Source organism: Anas platyrhynchos, chromosome 1 (genome assembly GCF_047663525.1).
Source record: "Anas platyrhynchos isolate ZD024472 breed Pekin duck chromosome 1, IASCAAS_PekinDuck_T2T, whole genome shotgun sequence".
NCBI lineage: Eukaryota > Metazoa > Chordata > Aves > Anseriformes > Anatidae > Anas > Anas platyrhynchos.
In genome coordinates this window covers 43,298,138-43,321,270 of record NC_092587.1, presented here as the reverse complement: position 1 = coordinate 43,321,270, position 23,133 = coordinate 43,298,138, and the positions used below count along the sequence as shown (strand labels likewise).

Genomic DNA, 23,133 nt, shown 5'->3' with positions numbered 1-23,133 from the left:
CCCGTTTCTCGCCGCGCTGCCCCCTCTGCAGCCACGGCACAGCCCCGGGCTGGGCTCCGCTGAAGGGACATCCCCCCCCGGCTGCCCGGCACCTCCAGAGCCCGGAGCAGCCCCGCCGCCTCCCCACCTCACCTGCTCGGCCCCCCGCGGCCGCCCACAGGAGGACGAGCCCCCAGCAGCAGCAGCACACGCCGCCGCCGAGCCGGGCCATGCCGCCACCGCCCCGCGTCTCCTCTGGGCACCGGGAGGCGGCGGCGGGACTTTAAGAAGTTCCCTCGCCCAGGGCAGGTCCCGACGCTGCCCCCGCCTCCTCCGGCGCCCGCCCCGGCGCCCCGTGCTGGGGGTGGCCCTGCGGGGGCGAGCGCTGACCCCGAGCCGGTCGCCCCTTGCGGCTCCGGGCTGTGCCGTGGGGTCGCGCTTCCCGGCCGAGGTCTCGCCGCGGTGGCCCGGGGGCTGCGGGGGCCGTTGGGGCCGGGTCGGCCGCCAGCCCCCCGCCCAGCCTCCCTGGCTGTGTTTCAGGCCCCGGGGGTTAGGTTCGGTGATGGCCGAGGCACTCACCGGCCTCGAGGGGCACCGGGCTCGCCCCGACGGCTGAACCTCCGGGGTTTGCTCCGGTGAGGCCCCGGGAGTGAGGCGGTGTTTGTCAAACCACACACTTGACGAAGAGGAGAAGCAACTTTTGGCCTTCATGGGCCAAACCGCTGTGTGTTTCTGAGCAGAGGAAGGATCCGAGTCCTTCCCTCGGGGTTGACGGTCATGGACCGCTCACTTCCCTTGTGGTCCTTCCCTGCCCCACTGGCTCAGATTGTTTCTGGAAACTTCCCCAGTGTTACTCTACCGCTGTCATAAAACAGCCACTTTTAGGACTTTGTATTCTGGTAATTGTTTAAGATAGTTAAAATTTGATACTGGTGGCCTGTAATAGCCTCAAATTAGAGAGGTCGCATGCCCAGCAGTTTGGGCCAAATAGCAACTCTTGGCCTCAAGCACTGGACGAGAGCAGTACAACACCACCAGCTGCAGGAACCATTCTATACCCATCACTGTTCAGGGGCACTTTTCAGTAAGAGAAAAGGATGAAACTGAATTCCTAGGGTAGGATTACAGGAAAAATAAAAGATTTTTTTTTAAAGGTTCTCTGTGTACAAGAGGTAAACAGCGCTGGAAACCGGCGGCACATGTGAACTAGGATAAAAAGCACAAAAACACAATGCTAAAACAAGAGGTGTGTACGGATGTATGGGAAAAACGAAATGGAGACAAGAGGGGAGTCTGACCAAAGCTGCAAAACTCTTGATGTGTATTTTGAAAAATACATTTCCAACTGCTCCTAGCCTAGGGACTCACAGATTGATTATTTATTGATTGATTTGTGAGGTAAGTTCAAATGAGCAGGTGATGATGCAGGCAAAATCCTTTCCACTTGGAGAGCAAAATTACATCTCAGGCAAGATTTTTTGATATAATGTTTCACTGCTTAAAAAAAAAAAAAAAAAAAAGGAATGGGGACTTTGGTGACAGGTTTCTAATGAAGAGGGCACTTTGATCTAACATTTAATATCAAGATGCAATAATAAGACATTGAATATAAGACAGATTCAAACCAGAAACCAGGTGCAATTTAAAGAGGGTAGTAAAAATGATTTTGTTGTGATTTATGGGTAACAGAAATGTACAGGGACAGAAGCAAGTAGAAAAGAACCATGTCAGAAAATTGGTCAATCAACTCAGTGTTAAAGTTATTATTTATCTTCAAGGAATTATATGAAATTTATAATTTGAAGCATAGAGGAAAGAAGGGCTGCTGAAAACTAACTACTGTCAAAATTTATTGTTGTACTGTCAGCAGCCATTTGCTGAATAATTTTTATCTCGGGAGTGTCAAGGATGGAACCCATACAACTCCTCTTTAAAAACAGACTTCAGTCACTTCAAAGAACAAAGCAACTCTGCTCAATGTAGTAGGAGTGGGCTTCCTCAGGCTCAGAGGGTCCAACACTTGTCACTGCCATTATAACTATGTTTGCTGAGTGTATCAAATGCAGAAACCAGAATAGTCTAGTGGTGCCAAGTATCGCTGCAGAGCAGCAGTCACACCAAAGAATGCAGACATGGAGACGAAGCTTGTTGAGTGGCAGCTTGGGCCAGGAAATAGCAGACGTGCTGACTTCATGATTTGCTACTGTACTGATACTCTTTTCAGTACATATCAGTTTTAGAATACCAGTCATTTTTTCTATCCTCATCCCAATGAATGCTTCCATTAGGACACAGACAGGAGCAGTAATGGTATGTTATTAGTGCCAGCCCAAGTTTAAGATTGCTTACATAAAATCTGAAACCTGTAGCTGTTGGTTACATGCTGTCTGCTATTTCATTCTCCTGCTATTTCTGGAATTTACATTCATCAGGCAATATTACGAGCCCTACAGCATAACCTGGTTGAATTTTATAACCTGTGTATGTACACTTATGTTGTTTTGTTGGGTTTTATTTTTGGAGTGTTTTAATTTTGTGTGTGTGTTTGCTCAAAGTCAATTTAAGTCAACAAAGAAAAAACACAGACAACTAGCTTGCTCTTTTTTGACTATTCTAAGATTGTTTACTTGGACAAACATGATGTTCAAAACCATAGAAGAATGATTCAGGGACAAATTACGCAGCAAAGTTTATGGTTTGAATATTGACCAGTGCTTGACAACTGTGAAAGAAGTAACTCTGCTTTGAAAGCTACCAGTACACAAAAGCATTCTGCAAAACTTTTGCTCACTAGTTGTTATTTATTCATGTGAATGCTGGTTTTCTTTTACATGTGTCTGCTGTTCTTTAGTTGCTTTTTAAATCTGATTATTAATATAAATGCCATGGTGTGAGTTAATGAGTGAGTCATCTCAGTAAAATGCGAGTTCTGTCTGGTCATGAAATTTCATCCAAAAGTTGAATTGAAAGTTTCTGAGGTTTAAAAATTACAGATAAGTTTATTTTCTTCATTTCTGTTGCACTTCTGGTTTGAGGGCAGAAGCAGAAGTGGAGGGAAGATATGAAAGAGTCTGTTTTTGCAAGATTTCTCGTTTCATTTTGCAGGCCCAAGACACTCAGATAAATTTTAAAAACCATACAAATTCTGGAGTTATCTTCCAAGCTGAATAATACAAATGCTATCTCCTGAGTAAAGACAACTCAGTTCAACAAAATATGGAGGACACGGGGGAAAACTACAGAAGAAGCAAAAAGGCAAATATCCAGGACTTAGACATGATATGTTTAATGTTATTTTCAAATATATTACAGCAAATTTTTCTTCAAATAAAAATGACAAATTAAATACAACATTTAAAAATCATGACAAATTAAGACTTGGCTATGAATAAGTGGATTATTGAACAGGCTATCACATTTAAAACACAAACCAGAACAATAAGCCATCTTCAGGACTTGTATAAGTATTTTCATTTCTCTCAAATCAGACTGTATGTGTCCTTCTTGAGTCATCTGACAATTTGGACATCACAGTGAAGAGAGGTTTGACGTACTGCTAGATGTACTATCACCTTTGAGTGGTAGAAAGTATGCCTGAAAAGGTATTTTCTTTCCTCTCCAGCTGAGAATATAAGCTGAGAATATAAGCCTCCAGCCTTTACATGAAGTACTCAAGAGAGTTGCTGCAGCTTTTTGAGTCATACTACATGTCCAGTTTTAAATATATGTCATAGAATTCTCTGTGCTGGCCAGTTGAAGGTATTCCAGGGTACCTGTTCGGTAGCTTGCTACGCGTGTGATCGGCCGTGTCTTGAACCCTTCCGTTTCTCTTTTCTTAAGAATATTGGTTATCATCTCAGCTAAGTCATCTTTTAACCGCTGCTGGTTCTCCCTGAAAGCAATGAAAAAAAAAAGTCACTGATTTGCATGTTTTTAGTGATCCTCAGATCTCAAGTGTTTTTCAAACATTTCTATCCCACTTTTATCTTCATGTCATCACACACGACTGATACAATGTGTAGGCACAATCCAGGATTTGGATTTGGGAATATAACTCAGGAATTACATGTAATTTTTCCAGATAGTATGGGTTACTGTCTTTGCAGAGGAGATTTGTGGCAGTGTCTTAAAGTGTATCGGTGTCAATGAAAATCCAGATAGTATAGATTACTGTCTTTGCATGAAAAGAAAAACATAAATTAGATTCACTCCCAATCAAAGTAGATTCTATTTTTCAACACCATTACTGGTACCAGCACTGCCACTATTCAATTTCAGGTGGTCTTCAGTAACAGCATTGGCACGTTTTCATAAATTTCTGCAGTGTGCCTGGCTTTTACTTTAATACTCTACATATGAGAATTTTAAGGGCAATTTTGTGAGTCACAGCCTATATGAGGAAGTGAAAAGAAAAACATTGCTGAGTGCAGTGATCCCGCTTAAGAGGTATTTTTTTCAGCAGTTGAATTCCAGAACTGCCAATTCAATAATTCTGATAGTCTCAACTGAACATTTTAATTCAGGAAAGTCCTGAGATTACAAAAGAGATGTACCATAAAAATAGGCATGATTGTTTACTGCTTAGCCCAGAGACAAACACTTGTATTTTGCAATTAAAAAAAAAAAAAAAAAAAAAAAAGTTCACGAGATTCTGTAGTATATTAAAATTTTGATTGTTTCTGTTTTGCAAATGTCTTGAGCAAACCTTTATCTTTCTCTTAGCCATCTCTTTTCTCTTAGGTAGGAAATAAATAGGAATAAATGGGCAGAAAATTTTATCTCTGCAATGGATTCATCCATTAACATATAATGTTAAGCCTTCTAACTACTGAAGGCTAGCTGAGTGTTATTAAAAACAAAAAGCAACAAGTGCCAGGGAAGAACAGTTAAGCCTAAAGTGCAAAGGCTGGGAATTTCTTTTCCCTTGTCATATGTAAGGACCATCTTACACAGAAGGAGGTGTTGGGAGATTATATTCCTTGTCCTCGGTACCCGTCAACCAGTAGGTATTCTCAGTTCCTCTGCCCTAAACAGGTATGACAAAGAAGAGAAAGCACAATTTAGGGATTAGACTGCAATTTCCTGTAGTTCATTTACTTAAATAATTCTGTATTGCACACTGTTGTGTTTGCCTTTGCTTGTTTTCAGTAAATGATGCTCACAGCAAAGGATTAAAAATCAGACGTAGGAAGAAGAATAACGGGTGAGATGCAGCTGCACTCCATGCACCCTGTTCCATGACCTGAAACCATGGGAGAGACGAGCTGTGCTACCTGCCATTAGCTCCCAAGTACACATATCTGCCTGGTTACACAGACTGAAATAAATAGATAGGTAGGCAGTCAGATATCAGAGCAAGAGCAAATTAGCTATAGATTCAGCTTCTTTTCCACCAGACTGATTCACTATTACTATCACTCTATAATTCTCTGATATAAATAGTATGTTTCATTTATTCTCCACACCTTTACATTACTTTATTTACAAGTTGGGCAGCTCTTCATTGCTTGCATTGTCTCTACAGAAGTGTCTTCAACAACTAGAGATTATGATACCAATTGATCTGTAATCCTTGTTTTCCCAGCTGTTAAGTAGCAGGGTACTCTCAGCTATATAATACTTTTATAGTGTTCCTCTTCTCTCTGCATGCATATGGTAAAGGTTACCTTCAAGTATGTTTCTCCTCTCATTTCGAACTGGAATCGGCAGTCTGTTCTTTTCAGGATGGCAACCGTGGAACCACTTACATGTATCCTTAAAGCTAAAAATTAAATAGACAGTGAAAGTTCAACCTGAAAATGTATTTCTAGTGTTTAGATACCAAAAGGGAAAAAGAATAATTGAAAGGTATCCTATAAAGTGAATAGCTTGTGAAGACACCGGGTGTAAGGAAGACAAACTGGCTCTTGGCACAGTTCCCTAATGGCATAGTTGAAGAAGTAGTTGCTTCAACTTAATATATGTAGTTGGCATATTTACACAACAAAGCTGTAATACAATTCTAGGTTGAACTAAAATCCAAAATTCATACAGTAAAATTAAATCCTAAATACATCAGTAGCATATCTTCCAGAGGAACTCAGACAGCAAAAACCAGCCTATGTACTCCCTGTTACCAGGGCTGGAACAGGAACAAGGAACAATTCTTCATTGCTCAACAGGACAGTGAAACAATTGGTAATCAGAACAAATAGGGCTTCATCTTTAAAACATCTGTGAGCTGATAACAAATTGTTCTGAGCTGAAAACAGACACTTCAGTCACAAACTAACCAATAGCCTTTGGTCCTGTTACCCAACAGATAAACCTAAATCCTTACGCAAGCCAGTGGATTCCATCCGTGAAGCTGTGTTCACAGTATCTCCAAACAAGCAGTAACGAGGCATTTTTATTCCTACCACACCAGCTGCACATGGACCTAGGAGTGGGATGCAGAGAATAAAAAAAGGTTGGTCAAGATGCTATTTACTTGAAAGATGTCTCTCCCTTTTGCAAAGCACTGCTGGAGCAATGTGTTCCTCACCAATGGCAATGCTTCCTACCACTAAAGTGTCTGACCATCTCCCATTCCTCTTCAAACCCAGCCTAGCTCTATTCAGCTTGCAGAATCCAATAAGAACATAAGGAGGATGCTGCTGCACAGTATTAATTGTATTTAAACACAATTTCTGTGCAGGAAAAAATACTGTCAGTTTTGGAAGCAAGAGGAAAAGAGAATAAGCATTATTATGGAGGGGATTCATATTGGTGCCTCAAGGGGTATCCTAGTGCCCCAGTTGCTTTCATTCATATGTTGCTCCCCTGGCAGCTGGTGTTCATGTTATTGTTGAAAGAAGCAAAAATGAAAAGATAAATTTTCCCCAAATCCTTGGGCTTGTTGAGCTATCTGCAGTTCCCCTTTGAGAAAAAAAAAAAAAAAAAAAAAAAAAAAAAAAAAAAAGATTTTACGGATTAATTAAAAAATAAATTTCCACATAGACTCAGTCAGAAGTTCTGTCTCCAAAATCATAAGACACAGGCCTGTGTTTTGTGGCCAGACAAGCATATCTGGCCATGTCTGATCTCCGCTTTGGTCAGGGAGGAACAATCTTCAAAGGCTTACAATTGACTTAATCAAACTAGGAACAATGGCAGTTGCTTTTCCTAGCTACTGATTTAAGCTATGAATGGATATGGGCTATTGCACTATAGGGGAGCAAACTAGTGGCTTATTTACTTTTTTTACTCTTCCCCCAGGAATATTATTTTCAACCTGATTCTTCACGAGGAGAGCAGTTGCTTATGATGTGCTACCACAACTTCCATAGATATCTATTCCATTAAGTTCAAAAGCAAGGAGACTATGTTGTCATTGTTGAGCTAACACCACTGTGTACCAGAGTGAATTCCAATGCGAATCCAAACAGGCAGACCAGGCAGATGTCGCAGCTCAAAGGATCCCATGAAGCTAAGGATGTCCAGAGCCATCATGGAGATGTCAACTGCATGACGGTTGCCATTTCTCTTTGGTAAACCACTCACCACCATGTAAGCATCACCAATGGTCTCTACCTGTGAAAACACAATTAGAAGTCACAACCTGCAGACATAGCAAAATGCATATTTAATTGAGAGCAGAAAGTTTTTATCAGATCCTCTTGTTCATGATTAAACATGTCTTCTTTAGCCAGCAGGATTTAATTTAAGGTAGCTGACACCTTTTTGGTATATGAATGCTTATAACTGTACACAGCATTTAAATTAAGGAATTTGTGACCAGCTGGTATATAAAGTTTGCTATACATGTAAGCTGGCACACAAGCATACTGAAATGGGTAATCTTGGCCTGTTTGATTTCTCTGTCCTCTGGTTGTTAACTGAGCAAAAGTGAGGAGCTAATCACCTTGTAAACATCATGATGGTCAAGAATGTGGTCAAAGTTCTTGTAGATATCATTCAGCATATCTACCACCTCCATAGGGGTGCTGTATTTGCAGAGTGTGGTGAAGCCAACAATGTCACTGAAGTAGATAGTGACTTCTTCAAATAGCTCTGGCTCTACCAGACCAGTCTCCTTCAAAGATTTTACTACTGGCCTGTGGAAATAGAGAACGCAGGAAGACAGATGAATAGTCTGTGTTTAACATTAAAGGTATTTTCTCACGCAACTCAACCACATCATAGTTTTCTGGGTAGGAAACATCAAATAGCATGCTGAAAACTTCTACTGTAATAGCATTTCAGATGTCCATAATGACTTTCAGCCAGGGACCTCAAAGCACTTACTAATATTAGTTAATTACAAAATCCAAATGTGCTAAGATCATAGCGATGAGGAAACTGAGACACAAGCAACTGAGCTTCTTGGCTAAGTTCAGAAATTAGGAAGTTGTGTCAAATTTAAAACTGAAATTCAGAAACTGCAGACTTGTAGCCCCACATTCCACCTGCACTTTTGTTCCCAATAAGTAAGAACAGACATCTTTTTTTCTGTTTCCCCAATGCAGAAGTAATTGCAACCTGATAATTACATCAAGTCATCCCGATTTCAGATGAGACATCATAGTCTGATAATTTTATGGAACAAAAATTCAATACCATGACAGTCAATATCTATTCAGAGGGACTTGTATTTTCTGGCATTTCTAACTCCAGGAAAATATTTGTTCCTACTGAGATATTAAAAGACAATAACTGAAAGAGACCCATAAAATATAGGTATTGCACAATGCTGTATTTCATGTACAATGAAGATTGTAATAGAGTGGTGAGAACAACAAAGAGTGGAAGGAAACGGGTTCTCAGCTTGCACAGACAAATCATTTCAAATTTTCCCCAAAACTGGATTGAACAGACTCTGTCTTTTCAGATGAGTCACAAAATCAATACCCTCACAAGATAAATACCCTTGAAACAAGCAATGAAGTACCATGATAGTTTTAGTATTCTTAATGTATGCTATACCAAAATTACTGGGATTACTAATATTACAATATCAATAATACTTGTCCTATACCATGCTTACAATGATGAATTTACAATAATTATGTAAAATTAAGTTTTCAATATTTCAAAATACTGCGAAGTTGTTGAACAGATCAATACACTGATAAAATGGGAAGGACTCATTTAGTCATTCTTACTCAAAACCAAAACAAAACAAACAAAAAAAAACCTTCTTCAGTGTTTCTAACATTCAAGTAGGACATGTAATTTTATGGGTTAGGGTGGTACACACAAGCATGAAAGCGTTCATCTGTTGTGATAAAATGTTAGCAAAACGTATCTGACACTATTAACCCTAAGAAGTGAATAAAGATGTCCTCACCATAGTTTCATCCTTTTCTAGGCAAATACATTTTATGGATGAACAAAGATACTTTACACTGGCTTCCTAACTGAGATGTTTTTCTTCCTTGGCTTAGATCATTACATTGTAATTGTACATCAGATGAAGTTTATCTAAGATCCTACTTTTTTTCTTTCCTTTTTTTTATATATTTTTTATTTTAATTAAGGCATCAAATCAGTAAATCTTTTTAACTCTAAGCACATGCCGAATGGAATTGGAGCCTCAGGCAGGGAAGTTGCCAAGCTATGCTCCAATGACCTATATGGAAAATCAGACCAGGAAGCAAAGTCTATAGAAAGCCTGTGATTCTGTCCAAGCAAAGAAAGTCATGTTTTTCCTGTAGCTACACACTGTCCTCAAATGAGCAGTACAGAGAGACAGAAGAGGTACTGTGAGAATTGATGGCAACTCCTGAATTTGGCATTTTGTCTGTAAAGTGGGAAGAATTAGGACAGATTAGGATAGATTAGACAGTAGCATTTCATTCTCTAAATTGAAGAAATATAAGATTAATATTGATTCTAACCTTCACTCTCCAAGAATCAGGTGATATATTTAAATAAAATGACAGTGAAAATCCTGCTGGCCAATACTAACCTTGGAAGTAACATGAAATTAAGCCTGTCCGCTCTGTCTCGCTCTGCTTTGTATAGCTCTGTCCTCTCCTCCACGAGGTGCTCCAGGTTCCGGGAATACATCTGTAGACGCCGGATCAGGGTATCCATGTAGCTTTCATTGGTCTGGCCATGGTAGTTACTGGAAATAACAGAAATGCACAGGAACCAACAAGAAGGGATGATGGAAGTATATTGTTGAAGCAGGCAAGAAATGAGCAGTAGAAAACTCCAGTGTTTAACTTCCATGTAGTCAGAATGCAAAGTGCTTAAAGCACATCATTCTTTTTCTTGCTTGGAGAGCTTATGTTTATGAATCAAAAGTCTGTGGTCCATGCTTGTCACTGCTGCTAATTCTTAAAGCACCTTCAAATCACTTCACCCTGCTAATATTGTCAAGTCCAGGTTATCCTGGGTAATCCATGAACATTCATTTGTAAAAAGTAACTAGCAAGTTCAGATCCCCAAAAGGAAGCTAAAGAAGATGGGTAGAAAACTGCATGTAATATTTAAATGGGGACTTTAGCCAGAAGAATTAAGACAATTTTGGGGTAAGTCTGTAAAAGACAAAATAATTCAATGGAACAATAATCAGCCCATAGGTTAGTGTTGCTCACGAGATTTTGCAGACTCCAGACATAAACTTAAGCTCAAAGTGGAAGCAGAGGTACGGTAACATGAGCTAGTCATAACCCCTGTTTGTCTGAGTAGTCTGAAATTAGATGGAGCCAGGCTGGAAGATTCAGATTAGTCTAGCTCTGTCTAACTGGACTTTAAAGCCATTCTTACTTTAGATAAGTCTTTATGTGAGGGACACACTATCATGCATGACCCTTCATGAGGTGGACTCCTTGTTCTCCCCATGTAAAATGACACAGTGTGATTACTGTTACTGTTGGTTAATACAGAGAACTTTAAAAACTGAGGAGTAATTTCCCAAGAGAAGTGATTAAAAGTTCACTGTTTGGACATCTAAATAATCAATTCAGGCTAAAATCTTAGGAACAAGGCAACAGTGGCCAGGTGAAAGGTCTGTATAACTTCATAGTGTTTATTCAGGTATGGCCCTTATTATTCCACAACTTTATACCTACAAAACTCTGTAATTAACTCTTCTAATGAGGTACAACCCAACACTTTTAGTCAGCTTAATTTCGGACCATCTGAACTCATTTATGGCACAACCCAGCTCATCCAAACTTTCTAATCATCATCCAAACATTTATGTGCCTTCGTTTCCCGAAACTTGGACAACATGACTCACTATGCAACTCTTGACTAGAGACAGGGGGTGAATTACTTGAATGTCTTGAATCTCTAATTATCCAGCTTGCAACTTTCACAATGTACCAATTTGAGGTATGGCAATCATCTCACCCTCACTCAGCTAATACATGCATAGATGCACATGTACACACATGTATGTATGCATATGCACGTGTTCCCCTAATTTTCTGGCAAGGAGTTAAGTGAAGACACTCATTTTTTCTACTGATTGAACCATATTCACATCAGCTTTCACACTTAAAAGTACAAGCTTTCTAACGCCCAGAAGGAGTTTGGAGCATCTTGAAAAATGGAGCCTCTGATGCTCACCTGAATATTTTAGCCAGAATACTCTCAATTTTCTTAAAGTCAGGTCTTTTCTCTGGATCTTCTTCCCAGCAGCTCTTGACCAGTGTGTATACCTTCAAACAAAAATTTAAGGAAGTCCAACTGAGTAGTGGGTATACAAGGATAATGGTGCTAAACAGCACTAGATCATTAGGGAATTTCCAGTTACTCTTGACTAGCAGCATATTGAAATGTATGACTAACTGTTATGAATCTATGAGTAGGACATCTTAAACTTATGCAGGCATCTTAAACTTAACTCTGTAGTGTCTAGTGACATGCTCTTCACTTGAAATTTCAATACATAAATGAAAGGCAAATAACTAGATCCTGTCTTGCAACTCGTGGCAGGTATGGTTACTGACACGGAGGTAAATGCTGTGGTAATTATATCTCCAATACCCTGAGTTTGGGATTTTTCTGAAACTGGTGATTCAGCCAAAAATTATGGGTTTCATCTACTGAATATGTTGATGTCTGCATCTGCACCTGAGCAAGAAGCCTTAGGGGCAATATAACCTATGGAAAGAGGTACATTGGAGATGTGATTCATCCCATATTAAACCTATCCAGAAGAGGTCAGAAGAGTGGCACCATGTAAGTATCCATTTCTTTTCAGAGACTATGGAGTAAACAGATCAAATACAGATAGGTGCACTGGAGACTTCTAAAGCTACTTGAGGCAAATCCCACTCATAAATATGATGTTTAAAAGCTAGATGCCTATGAATACCATAGTCAACCTAGGTAATATTTGTAATCAGTAGAGAGAAAGGCATCTTGGTCTAAAAATATACAATAGATCCAAGTAGTCATCTGGATGAGTGTTCTCTCTATCAAATGTAAAAGGGACCTGTGGTGACTAGGTCAGATTGAGATTAACAGCTCTTAGATGTCTAAAGGTAGGTGAGATGAGTCCTCTGTGAAATGTGTTGTACTGCCACCAGTTTCCATGAGATATTATCCCTTGTGATCCTCATGCATTATTTAAAGTCCATATATCAGTCTAGCACTCTGGAATAATACCAGATTTCAAAAGACACACCACTGTAATATAAAGATAAGTAAGCAGTACTACTGTTTGAGAGCACTTTCAAAAGATAATGATAGTTCTTCCCTGAATTATTGCAACACAATGTATTTGTGAGTATATCAGAAAGCTAATCCATCCTGAATCCTTTCATATGCAGGTCAGACTGCTGTTTTCCCACACACAGTTACACAAGCCTCACAATATGATGATAAGTAATGTTTCATATATCAATATAACACTCTCCTTATGGTATAGCAGTATAACACTCTCCTTATCATATAGCTAGCTGATCATGGCCCTAAGACTGTGCTAAACTAAATAAATACATGTTCCTTTTTTATTTTAAGGCCTTCTTTTACTCATCCAAACTCAAGGTAGTTTTTAGGGAATTCCAGAAAGAGAGGTGGGAACACTGTCTGATACATTTGCTTTTTTTTCCACAATAACCAACCTAATGAAATGTGCAAATTCATAAGGGATCTAATTTTAACACATGTATTAGCTGTTAAACCATCACTAGGAGAAAACTAAAGTGATGCTGTACAGAACACACTAAAGAAGGATGAAAAAATGTTCACAAGTTGCGTTTTGTTTCACTGGTAACAACTGTAGAATACTGTTTCTTCCCATGAGGTTAATGCATTTGGCATAAAATGTGCATAGCTTTCATCCTCCCATGATCATGAGCACTAGTTTGGCCAGGACTTCTATCCTTCACCCAGAAAATGGCTTAGTTAATTATTAGCTTACTTCCATCTCCCTTTCTCCCGCTGTTTCTAAGGCAAGGTCTGGTCGGAAAGGCTTCACTCCTTTGCCACTCTCCACTCTGTAAAGTTTCTCTAAAGCGAGAAAAAAGATGCAAAGTTTTAATCAAAAAAAAAAAAAAAAAAAGAACATTCCTTGTGGATAGCGTCCTATGATGTGTTACAAGTCACTGTTCAAACAGAAGCCTTGAAGACAGTTCCTTTCTCTTTGATGTGAATTTCAGCTCTGAAGCTTTTCTAAATAAATGGCACAAGATCAAAACAGGTTGGCTTGAAGGCCCCTGTAAGCAAAATGAATAGGAATGTACATGAGTATTTATTGGTCACGGTAGACATGGTTATGGCATCTTCCCAAATGAAAGTTAGGCATTATTAATGTGCCTCTCAGCATAAAGTATAGCTATAGTAAAAAACAAAGCTAGGAGCCCACTAGAATACTGCAACTTGATCAAAAGTGTGGAGAACCACAATTCTCATCAGATCAGTTCAAGTCATCCTCTGGATGCTCAGCTTCCTTAAAACTAGGATATTAATATTTATGATACAAAAACATTGCAGTTGTTAGCTCATTTGTACTCATATTCATGAAATCCATTCTATGAAAGTTATCTGGATTCTGAACACATCAGAATGCAGGCTGCGTTTGCAGAGCAATTTAACCACAGTGACTGAGAACTAAAGCAAAAAATTTCTCTCTCCCTCACCTCCAGACCTCCAGAGTTCTGGAGAGAGGGAGTATATAAAGAGAAGCACTTTTTGACCTCTAGGGAAGAGAGAGAAACTGCAAGTGTGAAATACATATATTAATAATGTGTGATTACATTTGGGAGACAATTTTGCCGAAGTAAGCATATAATGATGTGAGGAAGGTTTGTAATTGTGATGGTATGTCTAGAGTAGCTAGGGATGCCCAAGCATGCCAAGTGTGCATGATCACCCTAAAAAGATGAAGTAGGTTCCAGCTTTGCAGTACAGAAGTTACAGACTAGAGAAGGAGTAGGAGACTTTAAGAATCTTCAAAAGTGGAAAGAAGTCTCCTGTGGACTAAGAGACAGAAGAACCTCTGTAAGCCTCATGTATGCAAGAGGAATGTGTTAAATTTCCATGCTGCACATACACCTGAGAGAGGAAGTAACAACAACTATTAGCAACACTGCAATTAGCCAGTGGCAGAAAGTAGTGGAGCAAGGAGGCAACTTGAGTTGAGTGTTGGTACATGACAAGATTTCAGTCTTGAACAGTGAATGAGGTGTTTCTGCAGAAGAGTGGAGCAACAGCTGGTCTAACAGCTGTCTCACAAAGCAGTCAGTGAAGAGGACTATGACCTAGTTACTTCCATACATTATAAATCCAGTTTTGCATCCTCATCCTCTTTGTGGGACTTCTTTTCACTCATTAATAAAAATAGTATTATATGTTAAGTTAATCAATACATGTTTGCAGATGAACGTGTGATCAATAAATGTTTGCAGAGAGAATTAGCTGAGTACCTGAAAATTGAGTTTAATTTTTCCATTTGTGGATGGAGGCTAGGTACAGAGTTTTTTAAATTTAAAATTCAAACAGTCTTTGCTGCTGCCAGTGAAGTGCTGCAGAGGTGGTTGTATCAGTTGTCCCAAGTTATCAATATCATGTCTTCTAACTTGCAGAGATTAATTTCTGATAGCCTTTCTTATTAGTTCTGATAGACTTTCTGCAGGAGACTTAATAACAAATGAATCTAATGTGCAATGGGGGTGTTTCCTTACCTATTACACTGACTCTAATTTGGTATTCTTTCCCTTCTTTTTATCTTAGATATTTGAAAATTAATGGTCACCCCAAGCCTGAGCTACTGTCTTCCAAGGATAGATGATGCCATAAATACATTTCAGAGATATCTGAGTAAGTATGGTCCACCCTCTTGCTGATTTCTCTTGGCTAATGAATTAATCCAGACTTTTAAATGAGTAGCCACTTCAGAAATATCTAAGTTATTCCTTTCTGTTACATGAAATCTGATGAACTGCTTAAACCATGCTGAACATGTTTACTCAAATTGCAGAATCAAAACCTGCAAATAACATCAGAAAATTAAAACAGCAATAGATAGCTTAGACATCCACTAATGATTTTAACAAAAAAGCTTCAGGGAGAAAAACAATCTCCTTACTCAATGGAAAACTTAATATTTTCATTGAAGTTTAGAAACTAGTTGTTGTGGTTGTTTTTTTTTGTTTTTTTTAAGTTACACTGAATCCAGACTCAACACAGGACTTACTGGGTTTTAGGCCCAGAAGGTTTATTGCTATCTTACTAAACATGTTGATTTGTGTGACTATCTCTAGCAGCAGACAGCTTGCACCTAGAATTGCTAAAAATACTTTCAGCTGGACGGATTAAATTAATGTTATTTGAATAGGACAGTTTTTCTAAAATGACAAGACAGTGTCAAGACACAGGTCAAAGTTAAAACAAGGAACGGGATTGTGACTATGACAGCCATGGTCAGACAAAGACCATTGTGGTTGCCACCACATCTCAGAACCACAGTGTCTGAGGCTGAGACAGAGTATAACTGCTCAGAATACAGTTAAAAGAATGCAGTTTGCTATGGATTTGCTTTGCAAGTCAAAATCAGGAAGGAAGAGCATTAGTCTTTCCTTTCTCCGTCTATTTTGGGGATGTTTGTAAAATCCTTGCATTCATGAGGATTGGCAGCCTCTTCTCAAAGATAAGGAGTAGAAGGACTTCTCTTTTCTCTATGTTTTTTTATTCATACGCACTTCAGGAGACCATGTGTCACACAGCATAAAGTCCTGAAGAATTTGGTCAAAGGGCAACCGGCATTTCTAATCTCTCTTAGATCTGCTTTTATATTAAAAAGTTGGTGATGTGAAATACTGTATTTTCCCGGATATGAACATAGATTTGCAATAATGTGGGATGATGAGCCTGGCCCAGATGTTATTCTGAAAAGTTACTCAGGAAAAGAGCTATTAAGCTGGCCAGCTGCTGCTCTAGATGTGAGGCGGATCTATCAGTATGACTCAGAGATAAAGGCAATGTCTAAACTTGTTGTTGGTAACTATCACTAGGAAAATCCCAAACCCACATGCATTTATGGTGATTGTAATGTTGTAATAGATAAGAATGCATGGATTCTGGACACTTGGGCTGTCTGGGATGTTAGCCATAGTGTCACAAATTGCACAAAATGGGGTTTAATGGGTGCACTACAAGATGATATTTTTCTGACAGAAGAGAAATTGCTAAAGTTAACTTTGACAGGCTGGAATAAAGTCTGAATTGCCAGTTTTTAAATGCCAGCTGTTCTCATGTCATGCTGCTGAGTTTTTGTTGTACTGTGTTGACATTGCTGATTTGTGATGCCTAGTTTTAGTGAATTACTACTGCACAATGTAGGGCACAACTCAATAGAAAAAATTGATTCTTTAAATGCTACAGTAAGTCTGGACAGCTCTGTATAATATTAACTTCTGTAATGCTGTGGCAGAGGTGGGAGAGGGAGGAGAAGGAGCAAGAAAACTCAATAAAAACCTTATTTACAGGAAGTATAATGACACTTGCCCCACAATGATATCCCTCAAACATGCTCTTCATTCATCACACAGTGAAAGAAGGAGTGGTTCAAGCACCTACAAGAGACAGTGCTTTTCACAAAAACCTGTGGGGAATGGGCTACTTACAGCTACACCATCCTGCAGGGCTACAGTGGAAGAGAAATGTGTGGATTTACCTTTGGTGTCTCGGCAGTGTCCGCTGTAGAAAGTCTCTCTGCGTAGGATGATTTCTTGGGCAATGATCCCATAGCTGTACACATCACCCTTCTGAGATACATCAGCATGACGGAGGTGCTCAGGAGCTGTCCACAGGTCTGAAAATACAGATGATGGTGGGAGAAAAAGTAAATGAGCAAGGGAGAAAAGTAACTGAATAGGGTGACTGAAAGCAACCTTACTGAAGGTAACCTGACTGAAAGTAACTGAGAAAAGTAACTGAGAAGGGTGATCCTTCTCAGCGTAGCCATTTTCAATTTTTTATATTCATACCAAAACCAGAGCCCACTGCTACCGTTTATTTCCCCATTTAGCAGTTATTTTCAGAGGCTAACATCAATACAGGTTGGATAAGCCTCTTATGTGGTAGTTTGCAATTGTTAAGGAATTTTCTGAAGCTACTATTTTCCACTGTTGGTGCAGACCCTCACATCTCCAGAAAAGTTATGTTTATTGGCAATGAACTTGCTTTTCTTAGCTACCTCACATGGGCTTCTTAGAAATAGCCCATGCATTTGTATAAGACTAAGGAATGTCAGTACTAATAAAAAGAGCTGAGGCATAAATTCTTGAGCCAGGCACATGGAGTGTGTTATACAAGATGTCAGATGAGAAGACTGTAATATTTCCTGGTGGCCCTGCTATCATGACTTTACAGAAATAATCTCCAAGTGCCTTTGAGCTTGACATAAATATTTTCTACTCATAACCACTTTCTTTCTACAGAAATTATTAATCTGTATTTTTAGTGTATCAAGCACTATTGAATCTCAGGACTAGAATAGTGCTACGGTATGACAGCATGGCATGAAATGCTGATGATGTATCATAACAGACAGACAGTGACCCTGAAGATAGTGTTACGATATCAGACTGCAACGTCCAGCCACAATGAATCTGTAGCTCTCTTGTGAAGCAATAAGTTTTCTTTGAGAAAAGCAGTCTAGTAGCCAGAGATTTTGTGGTTGCTTGTCAAAGTGTTTATGAGCAATGAAATAAAATAAACACATTAAAATATTATAATAATATAAATTTAAATGCAAAATTTGCGAAACAGAGAATAGAACATTTTCACTCAGTGCACTTTTCCTACTCTTCTTTTATGTTCCCATTGCAACTCTTGAGTATACTTATGTCTGAATGTAATTCTTTTCTCTTACTGTTACTGCTTATGTGAGCTGTTAGTGGGAAGCCCTTGGATGCTGAAAATATTTCTTGCATCTCGGCCACATATGAAACGTCTCCATCTTCTCAAATATAAGTTGAAAATTCATTTTCTCCTTCCTTGTCACCCTGAACTGCCTAATTTGTTTCTCTACCTGCTCACAATTCTCTTTCATTGTGTTATTTAAGTAAGAGTTTTCAGATACAGTTTGTAATGATGGCTGCTACATGAAACAAAGTTGTATTGTATGTTTTGTACTGTGTACAAGACGTAATTAGGCCCTACTGTACTATGAATATAAGAAAATTCCACTGGGTTGGAAAGCATGAAGGAGAGTCTAACTGGGTATTGTTTTTACCTTTCCGTGGAGGGAGAATTGAATTACAGCCAAAATCAGTGATCTTCACCACCATGCGATTGTCCACTACACAGTTTGTGGATTTGAGTCGACCGTGAACTTCTGTTTTGCTTGAGTGCAGGTAAGACATCCCCTGCGATTGATAATAAAAGAGGGAAAAGGCAAGACTACGTGTGAGATACTCAGCTGTTACCAGAGTCAACAAGAATATGAAGTATTAGCATAGCATATGTCCAAGTAATTAAATGACCCTTATCAGCAATACACATGCATAAATCACAAATCCCTGTCACGGAGGGAGAAAAGTATTATTTTACAGAGAAGACTTTCCAAGATCACAGGAGCAGTCAATGTTAAGAAATGAGGATGGATCATTAGAAGGATCATGTCTTAACTAAAGATTATCCTTCCTCTTGGTTAACAAAAGCCTGACATAGCATCTTGGGTTTTGATGAGATTAGATCACAACTGGGGATTAAAGAAGTTTATTTCCTCCCTCCCACAGAAGCTTTGATTTCAATTACAATAAATGAGTTTTTTTGGTGAATCTAGTACAGATTTGTTGGAATGTCAAACTAAGTATGGTTCCAGCTATGCATCCAACCAATGGTCACCAGAGGTAAGAAGAACTGCTTTTTATGTCTGTATCATCTCTGAACATTACCATTCACCAGAGACTCCATTTTAGAAACACTGCAGCAGACCCTCTTCCGCAAAGCAGAGGACCATAGCAGGGACAATGTATATTAGATGATGTACTATGACTTATATAAGGCAGGAGATCAGACTAGATAGTCATAAGGCTGTCTTCTGACTAGAATGTTAATAGCTTTTTCTGCACTAGTCCATATATATCAGCTATCTACGAGCTAAACTGGGAAGTGAGTACCATGAGGATGGGCCAATATAGTTTCAGCTGTATGTCCTGAGATTATGACTCTTGATTCATAACACACACGTGTACAAAGGTGTGTAGTTTGCTACTTTTTACTTATCACCTTCAAATTTGGTTCATTTAGTCTAAGACATTGAATGTGGTATAATACTTGGGCCAGCATGGAGGTGTAACACAGGGCCAGCACTGATTCACATATCAGGAAAAGAATATTAGTAAGTGGGTGTAAGATGAGGAAGGAAGTAGGTATGCTAATTTGCACCCTCTTGCTATTCTTTATTCTGTTTCATCTCTCTCTTCTGCAGTACTTTAGCTCACACCTACTTTCAGCCTCCTGCTGGTTGTTTTTCTTCCTACAGTCCTCTTTTCTGTAGCTCACTGTATGAATCACAATCTATATTCTGTGGAAGCCAGAACAGGTATGTTCTATCTGCTTAGTTTCTTCTGTGATTGGTCTTTCACTTAAACTCCTACATGTGCAGCTTATCCTCTTGAATGATAACTGACAGACTTTAATCTGGGTTACATAAATCATGTGGTCACGCATACACTACAGGACATGGCTGGTTTTTCTCTGCTTTGGTACCTTTCTCTCCTTGGGAATGGACCAGTTAAGTGCTACAAGAGATCACTGAGCTGAGTTTTGGGCACAGCAGATGCATGTCTGAGGCACAAGCAGCTTGCAAGAGATGCAATCCCTTGAGAATGTGGTTGGACTGGTTATCCTGGGCCTGTCTAGTCCCTGACAAAATTTACAGAGACTGTGTTCATGCTGTATCCAACGAGCACGTTTCTTGATTAAGCATTTTTTATCATGCAGCCCTGCTGACACTATCCAAGATGTTTTGCCTGATTCAGGGTTTATTTGCTCCAGCTGTGCCTTCTTCCTGTTCCTGCTTACATCAACCAGGAAATATACCCATTGCTATAGCAGAATTCCTAATCAGCTTCAGCACCAAATGACAGGCAAAGGTGATTTTGATTTCCTTATACCAGGGCTTTCTTGTTAACAATTTCTGGAGGCAGAAGTCTCATACGTGTGCCTGATAACATTTTCCTCTTTCCTTCTAACAATGCTGTGCAGCTACCTGAAAACAAAGAGCCCGTTAAGAAGCCACAGTATGATTTTCAAGATTTATACTGACTTTCAGTGAGTGCAGCACTTCTAAATCATTGAGGCACTCCTGTAACCTCTGCTATGAAGCTTTAGTCTGACTGAGACTTTGGAGTAAAACACTTTTCCTGACACAGCACTAGAATATTACAGTCCCTTGCACAATATCCTGCAGCAGCCCCTTATTTAATAAACAGTATTGCAATGACAATGCATGCACTAGTAACTGCAAGGCTTGATTACCACAATGCCTTCTTAGCAGACCTTTCATCAGATCTCTTTTGTCACATGTACCCAAATCCATGTAGCTACAGGTGGTGCCATCAGATCTAGAGAGAGTGGGAAGGCAAGGCAAGGCAAGGCAAGGCAAGGCAAGGCAAAGGAGCAGATCTATGGTTTTCTCTTTGCCTACCCCACCACCTCCAGAGGACTAATTGCTGCTCTAGGAATAGTTATTGCTTGGCTAGCTATTCCAGGGAATATAAATTACCTAACCTGTTCAGAAACACTGATGCAGCAGCTTCTGTGCCGGATGAAGAATAGGGGAAATACAAAGACTGTTTGGGCAATGGTAAAAGCAGAGTGTTGGAAAGTGGTGACGTGGAGAGGGAGGAGTGTTTCAAAAGGAAGGCAAAAGAACTGCAGGAATTGTTTTTAGGGATGTTAACAGCCTAGAGAGATGGGAGAGAGCTTGAAAAGGGCAGGTGCTGGAGTGAGGGGAACAGGAGCTGAAAGGCCATGAAGCAACTTAAGTAAACCAAGAAGCTGATCAAGTAAAAGGAGGGTGCCTGGAGGTAGGAAAGGCACAGTTTGGGAAAACCAGTACAAGAAGTTCATGGTAATGGCTAGGTCTGAGAGGCACCATCACAGCTTCAGGTCAAGGAAAAAGAGAGGCTGGCAGATCATCCAAATGGCTGTAAGTTGTCAGATATTCCTGAGTATGTATAAGTTTTCAGGAAGGTTTTGTGAACCATCTCTCCTAATATGGCTAATATAATAATGCTCAGGAGCTGTTCCACAGAATGAATGCAGTGTTTCACCCACCCTCAGAGCCCACGTCCTCATTACCAATGGTGCAGTGAATGACTGGTTCTGAAGTCCTGGTCCCACCCCATACAGTCACTGGATATTTGGTCACTGCCTTCAGAGGGACTTGGATTTTCCCTCTCTCTCATAAACAAATCCAGTGCCTATCATCATTTTCCTCGGAAATATCTGAAGGTTAACTGCAAAGGGTTAAAAAGTATCCCACTTTTTTGATATGCTAAAAGGAGGAAGGGAAACTGTACTGCTGCTGTTTAAAATGAAACTTAATGCTGAACGTTAACTGAACTTGAAAGTCATTAACAAGGCCAACAAACTGTGACAATTTGGATTAAGGGGGTTTTAGTAAAGAGCAAGATTTTCAATATCTCTTTAGAACAGACACAGTGGAGTCATTCATCATGGAGACCATGTCAGAACTGAAGCGTGTAGAGAAATGGAATGACTATCCAACTGCAAACCAGCAATAGGAAGAGGACAACAGTCAAGCACTAGCAAAGGGAAGAGTTAAATCTCTGCATTGCCAGCAGAGAGACAATATATGTGAATTGCAAAGTTTCCTTAACTACTAGCTAATCAGGTGCAAGTCTCTAATGAAAAATAGAATTTGATTTATTGTGTGTATTGATTCTTCCTACTACAAGGACCTAAAGTGCAAATATCTGCTGAAAGTTACTGAAAGCACGTCTTGGTTTCTGTACAGGATGAATTTCTTCCCTCACTGCCCAAATTGCCGTAGTCAGAAACTAGACTCTATGGTGAGTGAGAAAATTAGGATGCATAATAAACAGAGCTTGTTCAGAAAAAGAAAAAAAATGATCCTCTCTCTGGGTACAAATTGCAATAATTCCATCATTTTGAAAGAATGAAGTTTTCCTTTACACGCCTTACCTGAGGCCAGTCGGCACAGTGTGTTTTGCAGGTCTTGTGACTGCCCAGAAGTGCCAAGAATCAAAGCCCAGTCAACAAATGGTAACCCTCTGATTTTTGGGTCACATTTCTTTGGGGCATATTTTATTATTTATAAATATCCCAAAGACAAATCTGGCCCCCATCTGTTCCTTCAGTCTGAAAGCCACTGGCTCTTCTGGCCTCCTAAACCTATTACTAGAGGAGGAAATGGTGGAAGGGCATACAGTTCTAGCAAGGAAAGGAAGATACCCTTTCCTGGTTGCTGCTCTTCTCCAGAGGATCCATTTTGCAAGAAAGGACAGGTTGATTAACATTGCACTGTCAGCAGCCCACTTACCTTAGCAATGTCGTACATGACAGAGATTTTAAATTCCCAGTCCATGAATGTGCCATCAGGGTAGGAGATTTTATCATTTAAAACATCCTGTAAGGGAAGGAAAAAAAATGGCTCTAATCTACACTAGGAAAAAAGCAGAAGACAAGTTCTGAGTATTGCACAGCCTTTCAACCAAGGACTGAAAAGGACAGCGA

At 39.6% G+C, this 23,133-nt stretch overlaps 2 protein-coding genes across 3 annotated transcripts in view; both read right to left on the bottom strand.

Annotated features, from left to right (window-relative positions):
* The window catches only part of PLBD1 (phospholipase B domain containing 1), a 37,310-nt gene extending 37,014 nt beyond the window's left edge, over positions 1–296 (bottom strand). The window contains exon 1 of the mRNA XM_027453513.3: positions 133–296. Within this exon, the coding sequence (XP_027309314.3) occupies positions 133–211 (79 nt within the window). The 5' untranslated portion in view covers positions 212–296. The remainder of the gene's footprint in view (positions 1–132) is intronic.
* Positions 297–3,241: 2,945 nt separating this feature from the next.
* Positions 3,242–23,133, bottom strand: part of GUCY2C (guanylate cyclase 2C) — a 43,917-nt gene continuing 24,025 nt past the window's right edge. For both annotated transcript variants that reach the window (XM_038172964.2, XM_038172965.2), the window contains 12 exons: positions 22,940–23,026; positions 18,638–18,770; positions 17,075–17,212; positions 13,322–13,410; positions 11,521–11,612; positions 9,908–10,066; positions 7,862–8,054; positions 7,356–7,530; positions 6,299–6,397; positions 5,646–5,740; positions 4,929–5,005; positions 3,242–3,871 (listed from right to left, as the gene is read on the bottom strand). In XM_038172964.2, coding sequence (XP_038028892.1) covers positions 3,697–3,871; positions 4,929–5,005; positions 5,646–5,740; positions 6,299–6,397; positions 7,356–7,530; positions 7,862–8,054; positions 9,908–10,066; positions 11,521–11,612; positions 13,322–13,410; positions 17,075–17,212; positions 18,638–18,770; positions 22,940–23,026 — 1,512 coding nt within the window. In that variant the 3' untranslated portion in view covers positions 3,242–3,696. The remainder of the gene's footprint in view (positions 3,872–4,928; positions 5,006–5,645; positions 5,741–6,298; positions 6,398–7,355; positions 7,531–7,861; positions 8,055–9,907; positions 10,067–11,520; positions 11,613–13,321; positions 13,411–17,074; positions 17,213–18,637; positions 18,771–22,939; positions 23,027–23,133) is intronic.